This window comes from Diceros bicornis, chromosome 4 (genome assembly GCF_020826845.1).
Source record: "Diceros bicornis minor isolate mBicDic1 chromosome 4, mDicBic1.mat.cur, whole genome shotgun sequence".
Lineage (NCBI taxonomy): Eukaryota > Metazoa > Chordata > Mammalia > Perissodactyla > Rhinocerotidae > Diceros > Diceros bicornis.
This window is the reverse complement of record NC_080743.1, coordinates 56273611-56291698: the sequence shown is the minus strand read 5'-3', so window position 1 is coordinate 56291698 and position 18088 is coordinate 56273611. Positions and strand designations below refer to the sequence as shown.

At 43.5% G+C, this 18088-nt stretch overlaps 1 protein-coding gene across 1 annotated transcript in view; it reads left to right on the top strand.

The window, feature by feature from the left end:
* The window catches only part of TCHH (trichohyalin), a 49208-nt gene extending 35519 nt beyond the window's left edge, over window positions 1-13689 (top strand). The window contains exon 3 of the mRNA XM_058536301.1: window positions 9093-13689. Within this exon, the coding sequence (XP_058392284.1) occupies window positions 9093-12338 (3246 nt within the window). The 3' untranslated portion in view covers window positions 12339-13689. The remainder of the gene's footprint in view (window positions 1-9092) is intronic.
* The last annotated feature ends 4399 nt before the right edge of the window (window positions 13690-18088 follow it).

The following is an 18088-nucleotide window of genomic DNA, read 5'->3' as shown; positions in this document are numbered from 1 at the left end:
TTGTGCTGCTGAAAGCATTTTTTCTTGTAATTGGTGACATGCTTTCAAACGGTGTGGTTATAGATGAGCCTTTAATGCTGCGCCCTCTGCCCAGAGCTGACAGCAAGCCTGCTGAGAGCACAGAGCCAGGCGGGGCTTGGGCAGACACCCAGAGGAGAAGTGTCCACAGCACTCTTCATCTCAGATGAGGAAAACTTCAAAGAAAAATATCTGAAAAGTTCCAATTACACATTTGACAGAATAGCTAAAAGGCTAAAAACAAATGCTTATTGTGCAACCACTCTAGTGAGTTTTGAGGTTTAAAAAATTTAAGGGCTATTTAGTTTCATTGCACTTAAAAAAATTTATTAATTCCCAAATACCCTGCCAGGTGCAATATAAAGTGGTAAATAAAATGCATTCTTGTCTTGTAGAAGCATTGACTCCTATAAATTCTGCTGTTTCTGATCTTTTATATCTTAGAATGGAATTTTCAATTCCTGATAGTATTCCGCTGGTTATCTTCTCTTTGTTTCATCTCTTTTCTCTTGGAATCAAACTCTTGGTTTTAGAATTTAATGAATTTAATTTTTGAATAGGTAACACATTCACATGTTTCAAATATCAAAAAGTATAACAAAGTATACAGTAAAAAGGTACTTCCTCAACTCTCTCCCTACAGGTAACTACTCTTATTAGTTTTTTTGTGTTCTTAGAAAAAATACTTTAGCATATACAAGCAAATACTAAGATACTAGCCTTATTTTTAGAATTAAATCTTTTTTTTTTTTTTTTTTTTTTTTTACTGAGGAAGATTAGCCCTGAGCTAACATCCATGCCAATCTTCCTCTATTTTGTACGTGGGTCACTGTCACAGCCTGGCTGACGAGTGGTGTAGGTCCGTGCCTGGGATCCAAACCCATGAACCCACACTGCCAAAGCGGAACACACTGAACTTTAACCACTACGCCACAGGGCCAGCCCCTAAATCTTTGTTATCACAACATGTCCCACTCCAATTCCTCAGGGGGCAGGATTGGAATAACTTCTGGTAAGAGATCCAGTACCTTGCACCATGCCTGACATAGAATAGGGTACTCAATAAATGTTTATGGACCAAAAGAGACTACTGTGGGAAGAATGGAGAAAAGCACAGCCTGTCTTCTGCTTCTTCACGAATGCAGTAAACTCAGTCAGATCCTCACTTGAGACAAAGAGATAAGGACCTTGACCCATCCCTCCCAAAGTTGTTTCAGTTCTATCCTATTTCCCTCCCTGAATTTCAAGTGGTTTAGAGGATGGAATGGGGAAAGGAAAATTTTTTGAAAAGGAGAAGATAAGAGGAAAGGAGGAGAGGAAGGCAACTGAAAGAAGGATACTGGAGGGGAAAGGGAGGGTGGACTCCAAAGAAGCATGTGCCCTCTGAAGAGGAAGGGTCAGAAAGAAAGCCACTAAAAATTCTGAACATTGACTCCCCCCACTAGTTCCACTTCCTTCCTTACTTCAGGCAAAGAGTGGGATTCAGGGTTCTGAAACACCCAAGATCAGCACTTAATAACTATATCATAACACAAGGGGATTATTGAACATCTAGGCCTGGAGAAAACATGCCAAGCCAGACTAGCCCATGCCTGCCTGTGCCAGCGGCACTCTTTTCTACATTCGGGAGTCCAAGGCTTTTACTCCCACAGCCCAAAGCATCTATTGAGTGTGAAGCCTCAGCTCCCAATCTCCTTTATGTTATGCCTTACTGTCAGAAGCAAAATTCTCTCTGTGAAAAAATTTTGTTTTAGTTCTTTACATACAAATCCTCTTATCTAATCCCAAAGAGTGACTTATCATTCTACTAGAAACAGATCTAAGTCCAAGAAGAATAGCGTATGTCACACAGCACCTCTACCCTTGAGGAGCTATGGCCCTTTTTTCCTATGGCAGCTGTGAACCATTTTATAATAGAAACCATAAAGTCTCCACAGCCTGATCAGAATGCCTGTTTCCTTCACTCAGAGTATTCATCAAACACAGAAATTAAATTCATTTTTCTCACTGAGTGTGTCTTTTGACAAATCGCAAAACTCTGTGAAATTGAGGAGCTGCTGGTTAGGATAAAGATACAGTTAGAGGGGCCGGCCCCGTGGCTTAGCAGTTAAGTGCGCATGCTCCGCTACTGGCGGCCCGGGTTCGGATCCCGGGCGAGCACCAACGCACTGCTTGCCCAGCCATAATGAGGTGGCATCCCACATACAGCAACTAGAAGGATGTGCAACTATGACATACAACTATTTACTGGGGTTTTGGGGAGTAAAAGGGGAAAAAAAAAAAAAGGAGGAGGATTGGCAATAGATGTTAGCTCAGGGCCGGTCTTCCTCAGCAAAAAGAGGAAGATTGGTATGGATGTTAGCTCAGGGCTGATCTTCCTCACAAAAAATAAGAAAAAAAGATACAGTTAGAGAACAGAGAAAACAAATCGCTTGAAATCTATGACCAGTTTAATGACAAAGAAAGCCAGGAGTCGTCTGCTACTCTGGCTGACAGCAGGAGTGGGCAGAAGGTGGAAGTGCTCTCCTTGGGCACCTGTGCCCAGTCACCCTGTATGGCATGATGTAAGATGAAAGCATCTGCTGACTCTCAGAGGTATAATTACTACCAGGGTGGGGGTATAATTAAAGTAAGGATAATTTACCTTGAAGAAGATAAAAATTAAGAATTATTAATGATCATAATAATTAGCCCTTTTATATCTAAGAATCACAAAATGCCTTACAAGCTGTAATTATCACAGCTCCCCTCTGAGGAAGAGATTCATATCTTATAGCTCCTCACTTAAGAGAGGGGTGAAGTGATGGGCATGGGGTAGGGCAGAGAGTGGTGGAGTAATCCCTCCTCTGTCATCTGTCCTGTGAGTGGCGAAACTAGAAAGAGGCCCCAGAAGGGTAGACTCTCATTATGGTGTGTGCCCTGATCCTCAAGCCATCACCCAAACCCACAGAACTCCATCCCAGATCAAGCAATTCATCTCATTCTGACCTGTTGGCCATTTAAATTGCCGCAATGCAATAAAATTATATCATATCAGCAAGGATTTTACTAAATACCTAGTAGAAATAAAAGATACAGCATTTCCTTCAAGGAACTTAAAACCTAATCGAGAAAACAAACAAGTACCCAATAAATTAGAGAAGCATATGGAAATTACACATTAACTAGTGCTAGGTTGTATGACGCTAACTATGTGTGCTGTGGAAATTTTTTTTTTAATTGGAAGATCATTATACGTAAAGATCCAGGAAGGTTTGGGAGAAGAGACGGAACTGGTGCAGGATCTCAAAGAAAATATATTAGGTTTTGAAATGGCAGAGGTGGGATCCCAGGGGGTGGGTCAATGAATAAGAAGAAACAGTAGGAAAGTAGGAAAACTTGAAAGGTTTAACACATAATTTTAAATAAAAAGTCTTCATTGGAGAGGTGTTTAGAGAGCTTACCAAAGAATCTTACTCTTTTTAAAGCCATCGAAAATCATCCTACTTGGACATTTTCCCAGAATTCCACATCATGGCTCATATTGGGTTCTGAAGGCTGAAGAAGACACTAGAAACTTCTCCGCTTTATCTAAATTTTCACTTTGGCAGTTTTCCAGTAAGGCCTGGTCCTGGTAGAATGCCACAGAATGTCAAATCTATTATCTTCTCTTTCTGGGTTCTTTCAGGAAAAAATGGGGGGAAAATGGGAAATGAGATAAAGACCAGGAAAATCTAATACTTCCTTAGTTCTCTGTTAATCCAGCAGAGCTCCACTTCCAAATATTTCCACACAGATGAGGCTTCATGATTGACATAATATTAAAGCATTTGAGTGATATAAATTTTATTTTCTCTTTTCCATTCCTCTGGAATAAGGAGGCCTCATCTCAAAACCGAGTAACAGTACAATACTGTAGCTATGCTCTGGATCCACTGGCATTAACCCTTGATAAAGAAGGACATTCTTGCAGAATGGAGCAGGGGCACTTGGGTCATCGCTGGGCCAGTCAGTAATGTTCCCTGACCTCTCAGTGCCTCAGTCCCCAATCTTATAAAAGAAGGATAATGAGACTATTTTTGTCTATAAAGAATATGGAGATCCTCAGATTATAAAATCCATTCTTTTTTGATGAACCACAATGAGTAGACACTGCTACATTTCAAGGATTCCCAGTTAGTCTTAAAAAAAAAAAAATAGACTGAACCAATATGTTAGGACTTGATAATTTTCTACATTCTCTGGCATTTACCAACCTTTTAAGGAACCAGAAAGCAATGAAAATTATTTCCCTGTCCAAACTTTATGTCAGGAGCTCCTTTTAAAATGATATTTTAAAATAATAACACTGTGTTAAATAAAAGAACATTATATAGCAATGAGGGCCACTTCATTAGGAGACTGTCAAATCTGATTTTAGAATTTAGCATTTGAATCTGCTTACAATCTTTCTGATGATAGACCAAGAGCATCAAAGAAAAGAGGCTAATTCTCTTAGGTTTGTTCAGGTTTTTAAATATTTTCCCTTACGTTGTACTGACTTGAAACAAGAGTGGGTAAGAGAGCTATGACTGGATTTAAGATCCAGCTTCATTCAGGGTAAGGAAGGAGTTTTTTGTTACTATGAATGTAATCTCAGCCATTTTCTCAAGGCTGTACAGAAGCATCTTCCTTTTGAGTTTGCCTCTATGTTTGCATTGCTTTCTCAACCATGATTTTAAAATGATTAATATTTTCCCTTTATCCACATAGAATCTAATAAATGTTCAGTCCCCTGTTGAGTGTATTGACTATAGAAAGGTAATGGAATCACACAAATGCATCCCACCTGGGCAGAGGTTCCCCAAAAGACCACACATGGGTGGATAAAAACAGAATCAGACATGAGGCAGGTTTTGTCCAGGGAATTCCTTGAAGGACACCCATAAAAAAGGCTACTGCCTTCTGTAGGAGATAGAGGTTCCGTGAAGATTTGTGGTTGCAGTGTATACAGTGCTCATGATGGTCTTATCCTAGAATTCAAAGATTAAGTGAACTGTAAAAAACCCTAAATAGAAGGAAAAAAGAGAAATCTTCACTCTTCACTAAGGAGCTGCTACATCAGGTTTACTAACTGATCCCAAGAAATAGTGACAGTCCTAGGAAAACTTCTAGATCACAGACTTCAGTGTTGAAGTCCTTAAGGATGCAGAAGTGAGCCAGGCTTACAATTGTCTTCCCATCACCTATCACTTCATCTTTCCTCTTCACCCCATCTCTGGGATGGCAGCAAGTGAGGGGGCAAATAGAATACAACTCCACTATCATTCGGACCAATCTGCACACAAAGCGATAGTCATCAAGATTTAAATTCCAAATCTTCATATTCCATTGAAGAACCCTACAAAGTCTCCTCAAAATTCAGAAAACCAATACTTGCCTCTGTTGGACAAAGGAGGAAACAAAAATGCTGAAAGCCACTGAATCATTTAATAGTCTCCATAAACCTATTGTGAACCAAAGTTTCATATAGTCTGAAGTGTGAAGGTGGGAGTCACTAACAGCTGGAGATAAAATCCAGTTCCTTACAACAAAGCAGTGTTGAGATGTGCAAATGATTGCTAGGGTTGAGAAAGCCCTGACAGACATAATGGGCTAGAATGACCGATTACCTTAATGTGCTTCCAGGAGAAGCAGACTCAAGTGTTTAGGTGTCATAATCATTAGTAACTTAGGCTGACCAGGATGATTATATCTACAACAATGCATTACACTAGCTCCTTTTCTACAGGGGCATCAATATGCTGATGAGAAAAGAAATGAGCAAACTTCATTTAGATGTAATATCCCTAAGAATGAAATTTCACAGATTTCAAGTTGTCTTATGAACAATTTAATGAAAACGTATTTTTAAAGTACCCTCCAAAGTTGTTTACCAAGGAGGCAATCCCCAATCTGTAGGAAAATCATCATAGGAAAATCATCATAAGACCCAAAATACAAACGCAAATTTTTTTCCCACCCACGTTTTTAGAGAAGAAACTGAAACCAATTCCTTACACCCTCTCCCTGTCCTAGAATTGCTTCAGGCAGGGCTATAAGCAGCTCCCCATGGAATGTCACATCCCAGGGAGAAATTAATTGGTTTTCATCAGTTTATGTCAAAGTTTCTGTTTAACCCCAACCCAGAACATATCCTTTATAAAGTAAATGGCTTAGAAGTTACTACTTTGTAATGAAATCATAATTAAGATTCTGAACATAAATTTCTTTGTTTTATTGCTTTATTTAATTTTAACAATTGAAGAAAATCCGAGATTCTGCCAAATATTCTATCCTTTCTTGTCAGGTGGGGCCAATATCCTAACTGTCAGGAGGCAAAGTCTGTGAACTTCATGCCAAATAGCTACGTGAGCAAATAGTGAAATCAGCAAGCCATTTGTGGAGACAGAGGTGGAGCTGGGCTTGGTTAGGAATGAATCAGGCCATCCCACAGAGTGGGTGTCTCCTTCCCAACTGCTCTTCAGGGCACAATTAAAACCCCTATAAAAGGCCCAGCTCGTGGCTGCCCAGTACACTTGCCAGCGGTGTCAACGAGCACTCAACTTCTTCCTCTGGTGAAGTGGGTAAGTCCCATTCAATGGGATCATGTTCTTCTGTACCATTCTTCATTTTCCGGCTGTTGTAGATGTTGGGGGGCTGGGGGGAAGAGGAGAGTCTACATGCCAGAAGGCATCAGTATCTCACAGGGATGTGTAAATCCCACTAACTCCATGCCATCTTCTTGTAGTTGGAGCTATCACTCTGATAGAGACATGGCTCTTCTCCCAAGGCTCTGAACTCTATAAGTTTGCATGTCAGGAGTTGGAGGATACTCATGCATGACTCTGATGGGGTTCATCTTCCTAAAAACTGCCATCTCAAAAGTTTGGCAACCCTCAGTTCTCTTTTTATATTGGTTCTACCCAATATGGGCCATCTTCATGTAGTTATAGCATCTAAGATATTGGAGTGGAGAAGTAATTAAAGAATCCAGCTGGGTGAACCACTATACTCATGCAGTGAAGCTTTCCATGTATTCTTTTAAGATTGATCTTCTGCTCGTTAAGTCTTGTTTTTCATAATGCCAAGATCCAAATGGTTTATTGGGTTTAACAAAAGCTAACCGGGGCCAGCCCGGTGGCGCAAGCAGTTAAGTGTGCGCGCTCTGCTGCAGCGGCCCAGGGTTCACTGGTTCGGAACCCCGGGCGTGCACCAACACACCGCTTGTCAAGCCATGCTGTGGCGGTGTCCCATATAAACTAGAGGACGATGGGCACGGATGTTAGCCCAGGGCCAGTCTTTATCAGCAAAAAAAGAGGAGGATTGGCAGATGTTAGCACAGGGCTGAGCTCCTCACAAAAAAAAAAAAAAAAAGCTAACCATAAGACCAATGTTATTCAAAGTTTTCCAGGTTCAGCTTGACCCATTGACTCTGGTAGCCAGTTGGGAAGTACCTCTCAGAAGCTTTCAATAATTGGATACCTGTAACATGTCTGAGTTAAGGCAGATAACGTGTACTCTCTGTTTTCTGCACTGGTATATCTGAATATTACAATGCCACCTTTGACTAGGAAGAAGTAGTGCTTAATCTTAGAACTGGTGACTTATGAATTATACTCCTAAATCTCTTATGGACTATAATGTTGGGAAATAATCCACATTCCCTTTTATTGTTCTAGTTACCACCAAATATTTTGCTGCCACAATTTAGGTGTACATGGCTTCTATCCACTTTAAGATACTCTCAGATCTTCCTTCACCTTTTGGCTTTCATATGTCCTCTCTGCTCAACTTTAGAGGAAGCTGCTTATGAGTAGCAACAGATCAAATTTAAATTTCTACATTCTTCACTGTCTAATCTGAAATATGCTAGGAAGCAGGAAGAGAGAAAAGGAAAGAAGTTGGATAATCCAGATTGGATGGGCAATCAAAAGATGACTATAAGATAGTCTGAAGATAATTCCCTGGCTTAAAATTTCTCAGGATCTCTCTTCCCCTAAGTACAATATTCAAAGATAAAATTCTTTGGAAGTCCAGGTTGAAAATAACTATTTTTGTAAAGTCAAATTATTTAGAGATCTGCCTGAAAGTGTGGACAAAACCTCTCAAAGATCATAAATAGAGTTTTGATTCTGGATCTTATTTTATTGTTCTAGGTTTACTTGGACTTGAAGGAAGGAAAAAAATGTCTCCACTTCTGAGAAGCATCTTTGATATCACTGAAATTTTCAATCAATATGCCTCACATGATTGTGATGGGGCAGCACTAAGCAAGAAAGACCTGAAGAACCTCCTTGAAAGAGAATTTGGAGATGTTCTTTGGGTAAGAAATAAAAAGAAAAGGAATTCTCTATTGATTTAGGTTACGAAATTTCTTCTCAGGAGAAACCAGAACAAGGAATGGTGACTTTATATTCATTTTAGGCCATGACAGCTCTACACTACATCCCCTATTCATTTCTGAGTCTGAAGATACTTAATTAGCATTGCAGTTTGAGTACTAAAGAAGATTCTAGCAAATATTTCATGTACTTGATGGCAACGTCAATGTGAATGAACTGTTCATGAGAAGTTATCACTAAAGGTGTTAGATCGAATAGACTTGGAAGGAACTTAAATTTACTTCCAAATTTCAACAATTAAAATCAGCCTGTTCTTTAGTAAAATGGTGTTACCATAAATGTTTTGTTCTGTTTTCAAACATGGGATAAAAATCAAATCAGGGATTCTGGCTATTTCAGACAGAAACGGCTGCTGCAAATCTTCACAAATTTCTATTGTATTTCTCTCAAGGATGAGTTCATTCTCATTCACCAGCTAAAAAAGAACTTGTGTTCTTTCGATCAGCATTAAATTACAAGATGAAAAATTTACAACGAACGTATGCTTTAAAATGAGGTGTTCACATTTTACATGGGGTCAACAAGACTGGATACACACTGGGCCTTTTTCTAATTGCTCTTAATGTCTTTTAAGCGTCAACATATCATAGATAGACATTTTGTGTGTGAGTGAAAGTTTACTACCTGTAAGTAGTATACTGTAAAAAACAATTTTTTTCGTCTTTTTCATAGAGACCACATGACCCTGAGACGGTAGATCTGATCCTGGAACTTCTGGATCGCGACTGTAACGGGCTTGTCGATTTCAACGAATTCCTCCTGTTCATTTTCAAGGTGGCTCAGGCTTGTTATTACGCTCTCGGCCAGGCCTCGGGGCTAGATGAGAAGGGAACCAAGTGTGAGGGAAAGGGGAACCCGTTACAAGATCGCAGGCAAGAAGACCAAAGGAGATTCGAGCCCCGGGAGAGACAATTGGAAGAAGAACGCAGGCAGAAGAGGCAGGAACAGGAGAGGGAGCTCGCTGAGGAAGAGAAGCAGAGGGAGAAGCAAGAGAGACGTGAGCAGCGGCTGCAAAGGCGAGAACAGGAAGAGCGTCTTGAGGACGAAGAGCAGCTGCAGAGGCGCAAGGGTCTGGAGCCTGAAGAGTTTCCTGACCAAAAGCAAAGGCGAGAGAGGCAGGAGCAGCGCGAGCGCCAGGAAGAAGAGCAGCTGCAAAGGCAGGAGCGGCAGGAGCTGAAGAGGGAGCGCCGCGAGGAGGAGCAACAGCAAAGGCGAGAGCGGCGAGAGCAGCGCGAGAGGGCGCTTCAGGAGGAAGAGGAGCAGCTGCTAAAACGCGAGAGGCAGCAGAGGGAGCGCCGGGAAGAGGAGCTGCTGCAGAAGCGAGAGCGCCAAGAGCTGAAGAGGGAGCGCCAGGAGGAAGAGCAGCAGCTGCAAAGGCAGAGGCGAGGGCGCGAGGAGCCCCGCTTGGAGCAGGAGAGGCGCGAGCAGGAGCTGCGCTTGGAGCAGGAGGACAGGCGTGAGCAAGAGAGGCGCGAGCAGGAGGAGAGGCGCGAGCAGGAGGAGAGGCGCGAGCAGGAGCTGGCTGAGGAGGAGGTGGAGCAGGAAGAGGCCCGCGAGCAGGGCAAGAGCCGCACCCCAAGGTGGCAGTGGCAGCTAGAAAGCGAGACTGAGGCCCGTCAAAGCAAAGTCTACTCCAGGCCCCGCAGGCAGGAGGAGCAGAGGAGCCGCCGGGAACAGGAGGAGGAGCAGACGTGGCGCCAGGAGCGCGAGGGACAACTGCGGGAGCAGGAGGAGCGCGAGCAGCGGCTGCGTCAGGTGGAGCAGGCGCGCCTGCAGGAGGAGGAGGAAAAGCAGCGCCGCGAGTTCAGATGGCAGCGGCAGGCGGAGGAAGAGAGCGAGAGGCGCCGCCAGAGGCTGTCGGCCAGGCCCCCGTTGCGGGAGCAGCGGGAGAGGCAGCTAAGGGCGGAGGAGCGCCGGGAGCCGGAACACCTGTTCGGTGAGGAGGAGGAGGAGCAGCGCCGCCGCAGACGCGAGAGGCAGCAGCAGCAGCAGTTCCGCCAGGAGGAGAGCCTCCAAGAGAATCGCGAGAGGAAGCGACGCCAGGAGGAGCAGCGCCGCGACCAAAAATGGAGGTGGCAACTAGAGGAGGAAAGCCAGAGACGCCGGCACACGCTGGACGCCAAACCAGCTCTACGAGAGCAGCCGAGCGAGGAGGAGCAGCTGCAGAGGGAGAAGAGGCGCCAGGAGCGGGAGAGCCAATATCGGGAAGAGGAGCAGCTGCAGAGGGAAACGAGGCGCCAGCAGCCCGACAGGCAGTTTCTGGAGGAGGAGGAGCTGCAGAGCCTGGACAGGAAGCGGCAATTCCGGGATGAGGATCAGCGGCGTGAGCTGAAATGGCAGTGGCAACCAGAGAAAGAAAATGAAGTTCGTAATAACAGAGTTTACTCCAAACGCAGACAGAACGAAGAAAAGACCCGGCAACTGGAAGAAGCCCAGGTGCGGGAGAGACAATTCCAGCAGGATCGGTGGCCCCTACAGGATGAACAGGAAGAGGAGAGAGAGCGAGAGCAAGAGAGGAGGAGCTGGCAGCAACGCGACAGGCAATTGCTAGCCAAAGAACTGCTGGAGCGAGAAGAGCAAAACGAAGCCAAAAGGCGAGACAGGAAGTTCCGAGAGGAAGAGCAGCTGCTGAGAGAGGAAAGAGAAGAGAAAAGACGCCGTCAGGAAGAAAACGGAAAGTTCCGCCAGGAGGAACAGCAGTTGCGCCGCAGGGAACGCGAGCAACAGCTTCGCCAGGAGAGCGACAGAAAGTTCCGTGAGAAGGAACAGCTCCTGCAGGACAGGGAAGAAGAGCAGCTGCGCCGCCACGAGCGCCACAGAAAATTCCGGGAGGAGGAACAGCTCCTGCAGGACAGGGAAGAAGAGCAGCTGCGCCGCCACGAGCGCGACAGAAAATTCCGCGAGGAGGAACAGCTCCTGCAGGAAAGGGAAGAGCAGCTGCGCCGCCACGAGCGGGAACAACAGCTTCGTCAGGAGCGCGACAGAAAATTCCGCGAGGAGGAACAGCTCCTGCAGGAAAGAGAAGAAGAGCAGCTGCGCCGCCAAGAGCGCGACAGAAAATTCCGCGAGGAGGAACAGCTCCTGCAGGAAAGAGAAGAAGAGCAGCTGCGCCGCCAAGAGCGCGACAGAAAATTCCGCGAGGAGGAACAGCTCCAGCTCCTGCAGGACAGGGAAGAGCAGCTGCGCCGCCAGGAGAGCGAGCAACAGCTTCGCCAGGAGCGCGACAGCAGGTTCCCTGAGGAGGAACAGCTCCTGCAAGAAAGGGAAGAAGAGCAGCTGCGCCGCCAGGAGCGCGAACAACAGCTTCGTCAGGAGCGCGACAGAAAGTTCCGCGAGGAGGAACAGCAGCTGCGCCGCCGGGAACTAGACAGTGCCTTCTCCCAAGAGGAACAACTGAGACGTGCAAAGCAAGAGGAAGAACAGAGACGCCAGTGGCTGGCAGACTGGAAGTTCCCAGAGGAAGAGCAGAGCCTCCAGCAGGAGCGAGAGGAAGAAAAGCGCCGCCGCCAGGAGCAGGACAGGAAGTTCCTCGAGGAAGAAGAGCAGCTGCAGCGCGAGGAGCAGGAAGAGCTGAGACGCCGGCAGCAGCGAGAGCAGCAGTACCGGGCGGAGGAGCAGTTTGCCAGGGAGGAGAAGAGGCGCCGTCAGGATCAAGAACTGGGGCAAGAAGGGCGGAGACGCCGCCAGGAGCGGGAGAGGAAATTCCGGGAAGAAGAACAGCTCCGCCGCCAGCAGGAGGAGGAGCAGAGGCGCCGCCAAGAGCGCGAAGTGCCGCAGAGCCGCGGCCAAGTCTGGGAGGCAGACAAGGGTCGTCGGCAGGTTCTGGAGCCCGGCAAGCGACCGTTTGCCAGTGTCCCGGTGCGCTCCAGCCCCCTCTATGAGTACATCCAAGAGCAGAGATCGCAGTACCGCCCTTAAGAGCTGCTGCCAATATCCCGACACCTGCCAAAGCTTCTAGCAAAGGAAAATGAGAAACACTGGGTATCAAATGACTCAAATGTTTCTGGTTGTGGGAAAACTCTGATTTTAGAATGTGTCTTCTTTCCAAAATCTTAAACTACACTGATGTCTTGTACTTTGTATTCTTGCCTTTTATTCTTCCTCAAGTGGTTCTTTACCGCAGGATGTCTTTACTCTTTGGTGCAGATGTGGTGTGCATTTTGAAAAACATATAAATCATTTAATTTGTTTAAGGAGTTTTGTTTGGGGAACATGTTAATTTATTGCTTTCAGAAATAAAAAGAATAATATGACGATCTGAGATTCAAAAGAATTGTGCATTTTTTCAATGGTTGATCCATCTTGTGGAGAATTAAGATATTTTTAATGTACAAGTAGATATTTCTTCTTGGGCCTAAATTGCCTTAATATTTACCTCCAAATAGCCGCTCATCTTTTGTGGCATAATTATTAAAGATTCTAGAGGGGACTGAATTTTTACAACAACCCTTGAATAGTGCAGGGGGAGTGACTTCTACAGAAAAACTCCTGTGAAATCAGCCCATAACTGGAAGAAATATCTGTTAAGAATAAGGTTTAGCTTGAAGATTTAGAACTTGAATTAGATTTTTTTACACTTAATTCCATAAACACATAAAATCTCATGCAGCAAAAGCAAGATGTTTTTCAAACAACTCCAGAGCTCAAATTTTAAAACTGTGTGTGCTATAGTCTGTAGTGCTCAGTTCTCTCCCCCCAGTCTTTGATGAGTTTGAGAATATTACTACCTTTGTTAATTTTAGCTGAGAGGGAACCTGCTCAGAATCCTGTAAACATCTGTCTTGCTCTGGGGCTGCTAAGAGATCACAGAGAGCATTTTGGGGGAGGGAAAGGAAAAATTTGTGAACAGAGGAGCAAGTTCCTAGAAGCCCTTTGACAAGACCAATCAGCCCACAATCCTTTGAGGCCTATTGATACTACCTTGGAGACATTCTTGTTGAAATAATTGGACTGTGTAAAAAATTAATAATAAATGTTTGGCAAGCAATTATTTTTGTCTGTTTTATGCCTCAAATCATAACTCAAGATCTAATGGTCTGCAAACTGACGTAAGTTCCCAATCACTTAAGGATATTTGGTTACTATTGTCTATGTCTAAATATGAAAAAGGAAAAAAATTCCCTCTATTTTTCCCAACCACTTTTCCCTGTTAGGGTGAGCTCTATATTATTTCCATCCCCAAGCTAGGATTCTCTTTCCAAGTGTTTTTATTCTTGACCTCGCAGCTTTCTGTTCCCTTTCTCGCAGTGACTCACTGGTCATGACAAATAATGGTGCTCCCAGTGTTTGTTAATATTTCCTTCTGAGAACATAGCATCTTCTTGGTCATTGATGTCTGATGAGCCAATAGTAGGAAATAGCCTGAAAGTTCAGCTCAGCATTATGGGAGTTATAGATGACCTGTTGATTTCAGCAACACAATCCATGAGGTGACTTAGAAGGTGCTTAATAGTAATCAGGACAAAAGTATCAAATTATCATCTAATGATGCAAACACCCCTGTGCCACCTGCTGGAGTCTACATTTAGTATTCCCACCTTGGTAACTAGGTATAAATCCAAAAAGGCCCCAAACCAGAATAGCATCATTTCTTTTTTTTTTTTTTTTTTTTTGTGAGGAAGGTCAGCCCTGACTAACATCCATGCCAATCCTCCTCTTTTTTGCTGAGGAAGACCAGCCCTGAGCTAACATCTATTGCCGATCCTCCTCCTTTTTCTCCCCAAAGCCCCAGTGGATAGTTGTGTGCATAGTTGCACATCCCTCTAGTTGCTGTATATGGGATGCCGCCTCAGCATGGCCGGACAAGCGGTGAGTCGGTGCACGCCTGGGATCCGAACCCGGGCCGCCAGTAGCGGAGTGCATGCACTTAATCGCTAAGCCACGGGGCAGGCCCCCAGAATAGCATCATTTCTAATTGTGAGGGTCATGGATGAGAATATGTCCTAAGTTATAGAAACTAAACATTTTTGTCAATCGTGGAGACAAGAAAGCTAAGCCTGTGGCTCCTGAGTATTCTGATAGAGTAAGGTGGCATTTTCTGCAAGGAGCACCAGACTCCCTCTCGCTTTAACTCAAATAGCAGATGCCCACCAAAGACAGAACCTGGGAATCCCCTGCCACTACTTTGGAACTTCATCTCTTTCAAATGATTTTTAACTGCAAAACTATTTTTCTCCTAAAATAAGTGTATGTTTTCCTTACTTAAAGATCCTCACAGAAACCCTAGAAGAGCCTAAGTGGCTTTCCCTATCTCAATGGGCAATCATTTCAGAGCCTCCTTATAAATGCCAGCCCCAGGATACTCCTGAAATATACGCTCATCAGCCAAGCTACGGTTCAACAATAATAATTATAGTAAAAACAATCAAAGCCCTTCAGAATTCTTGTAGCATTTTACAAGATGAAGAAAGAGCCAATTTCCAAAGAAGAAAGTATTGTTTCATCACGGTTATAATAACATGTAGTCAAAAAAAAAAAAAGTGTCAACTAGCCCATGCCCTGTGGCTCTTCTTTTAGCATGCTGGCAGGAGAACCTGCCAACAGGCCAATCCTGCTCCACCTGGATAATGTACATGCATGGGCAGAACTTTGATGCTGTTGGGCAATTGGCTGCTTAACTGTAAACTGGGAACTCTGTTACCAACACCTTGGCTGCTGCTGGGGAATGAGGTTGAGAGTTTAATATGCTCTGTGATGGAAAAGCTGATCTCCATGTGTTAGGGGCTGAATTGTGTTCCCCTAAAGATTTGTATGTCGAAGTCCTAACCCTCAGTACCTTAGAGAATATAGCCGTACTTGGAGATATAGTATTTAAATAGGTAATTAAATTGAGGTCATTAGGTGGGCCTTAATCCAATATAAATGGTGTCCTTATAAGTGGAAATTTGGACACAGACACAGACAGAGGGAAGATAATGTGAAGACAAAGGAAGAAGATGGCCATGTACAAGTCAAAGATAGAGGCCTGGAACAGATCCTTCTTCGCGGCCCTCCGAAGAAACAAACTCTACAGACACCTTGATCTTAGACTTCTAGCTTCCAGAACTGTGAGAAAATAAATTTCTGTTGATTAAGCCACCCTTTTTGTGGCACTTTGTTATGATAGCCCTAGTGAACTAATACACCATGTAAGGTGAGGTTATGTTGCTAGGGAACCCTATCTGTACTGTGATGATCTTTATCCTTTGACATTGTACAAACAGATCCTGTTTGCTCAAAGACACTCTTTTTTTACTTCAATCTGCCATAGTTTTTATTGTGCAGTGGAAAAAATACCACAAGGAATCGGAAGCCTGGGGTTCTTTCATTCAGCAAATATTTATTGAGCTCCTGCTATGTGCAAGGCAGGCTAGGAAATATGCATACAGTGGTGAAGTAGTCATTCGGGCCTGTTTCTTCACTTTACTATCTGTATGTCCTCGTGCAAGCCACTGAAGCTTTCTGGGCCTCTGTTGTTTCATATTTCAAACTATGAGGCTGGAACAGCTATCACCAACGTTATTCCCAGGACTAGAAAAAAATTAATTTAAAGCTAACATTCAATTTATCCAACTGAAACTTTCCAAGAAACTCAAATAATCCCTCACCTCAACTTCTACATTTAACTAACAGAAAACAGGGAACAGAATTAACTGATAAAGGTGATCATCAGAGCCTAGTTCCAGCTTCAAAGACTTTTCCTTTCTAGCCAATCAGATCTAAACCTCCCCCCATTTGTCTCCCAAATTCCTCTCCAGAGCGCCTTCCTATCTTGCCAGGTTTATTCATTGGGGGAGAAGACCCTAAACATACCCCATTTTCTGTGACCCTATTACTACCAAAGATCATTGCCCCTTCGATTTATGAACTTCATATATGCATTTAATTACTCCCATTCTTTTTGGAGGAGAAAATGAAGTCCTGGATCTTGGTTCCACTGAAAAATTCAGTGGCCATTAGTTAAATATGAATCCATCTCTGCTCCATCCTCTGCACTAATTACACATTGCTAATATTTTCATTCAGCCATAGTAATTACTAGTTTGTTCAGTAAGTGTATTGGAACTGTAATTTGCTGAAGATTATAATCTATGTAATATGTAATAATCACATGTTTCCCTTGTTAGTAAAGAGCTTATTGTAGTCACATGCAGTAATCTGAAACTAACCCAAAAGGTAGATTTCTGAGTAGGTTATCATTTTCTGAACTCTCAGAACATCCATGGCAAGCACTCAAATTACAAAAACTTTTTAAAAGCTGATTTCTATTTGTCATTACTCCCCTTAAAAAATTGTGTGGGGCTGGCCCCGTGGGTTAGCAGTTAAGTGCACGCGCTCCGCTACTGGCGGCCGGGTTTGGATCCCCGGCGCGCACCAACGCACCACTTCTCCCGCCATGCTGAGGCCGCATCCCACATACAGCAACTAGAAGGATGTGCAACTATGACATGCAACTATGTACTGGGGCTTTGGGGGAGAAAAAAAAAAGGAGGAGGATTGGCAATAGATGTTAGCTCAGAGCCGGTCTTCCTCAGCAAAAAGAGGAGGATTAGCATGGATGTTAGCTCAGGGCTGATCTTCCTCACAAAAAAAAAAAAAAATGTGTGGCATTTTCTGCAAGATAAAGTCTAAGGTCTTTAGTTTGGAATTTAAGGCCCTCTGCATTCTGGAGACAATCCACCTTTTAAACTCTGGCCCCCATGACACTCCCAAAGCCAACCATGTTCAAACCAGACTGGTCTATTTGTTGTCACTATGACATCTTATGATTGTCCTTACTTCAAAGACTTATTAGCATAATTTTATCTATTTGGAATGCCTCTCTCCTTCCTGTCTACCTGGACAATTTCTACGCAGTTTAAAAGACCCAGGTTAAGTCTCACCTCTTCCCTAAAATTTTTCCTAATCACCCTGAGACACATGATCTCTATTCATGGAGGTTCTAAGATATCGATTATCTTTACTATTCATTAATTGATTACAATATTCTGCCTTAATTAACTTTATACTTGCTTCATCTGCTCAACAAGATTGTAAATACCTTGGAAACAGACTACAACTTGGAATTCTTGATTTTGTATATTCATCCATGATAAACAAAAAATGATAGAGCTCTATGAAATTCTGATGAAATATGTGGACTGTCTCACCGGAAAAATATACATACTCAGAAATTTTGCCTAGTATTTCAAAAGTTCCTAGTCCCTATGAAGCCTTATTAATTTCATGCTAAGAAACCCGGCTCAAGGAGTTGTGAGAATTAGATGCATGATGTATGCATTCAATAAATATTTGTCAAATGAATGAATTAATATAACCCTATAGCTCTTTTTCTCCAAGGCCTCTACTGCCCATCTAACACTCCATCCCTCCCTTCTAAATCTTAAAGTCCTAAGTCCTTTCTTGTGTATTGAAAATTCCTCAATGTTGGCCATTTCTGAATGTTTATGATTCTTCTTGCTCAATTTATTCTGGTTCTGCCAAGGAATTGGAGCGAGCTCTGATATTAGTATCTGTCAGTGCCCTTAGTGGGATGAGCATTCAGGGGTAGGTCAAGGGAAAGGTGGATTCTGGTTTCATGTATTGTTGGGGGGTGGGTGTAGTGAGAAGCAACAGTGAGATTTCTATTTCAGGCTGTGGCTGCTTTTCTCACAAGCATTTGAATTCAAATACAGCTTATCACCATGAGG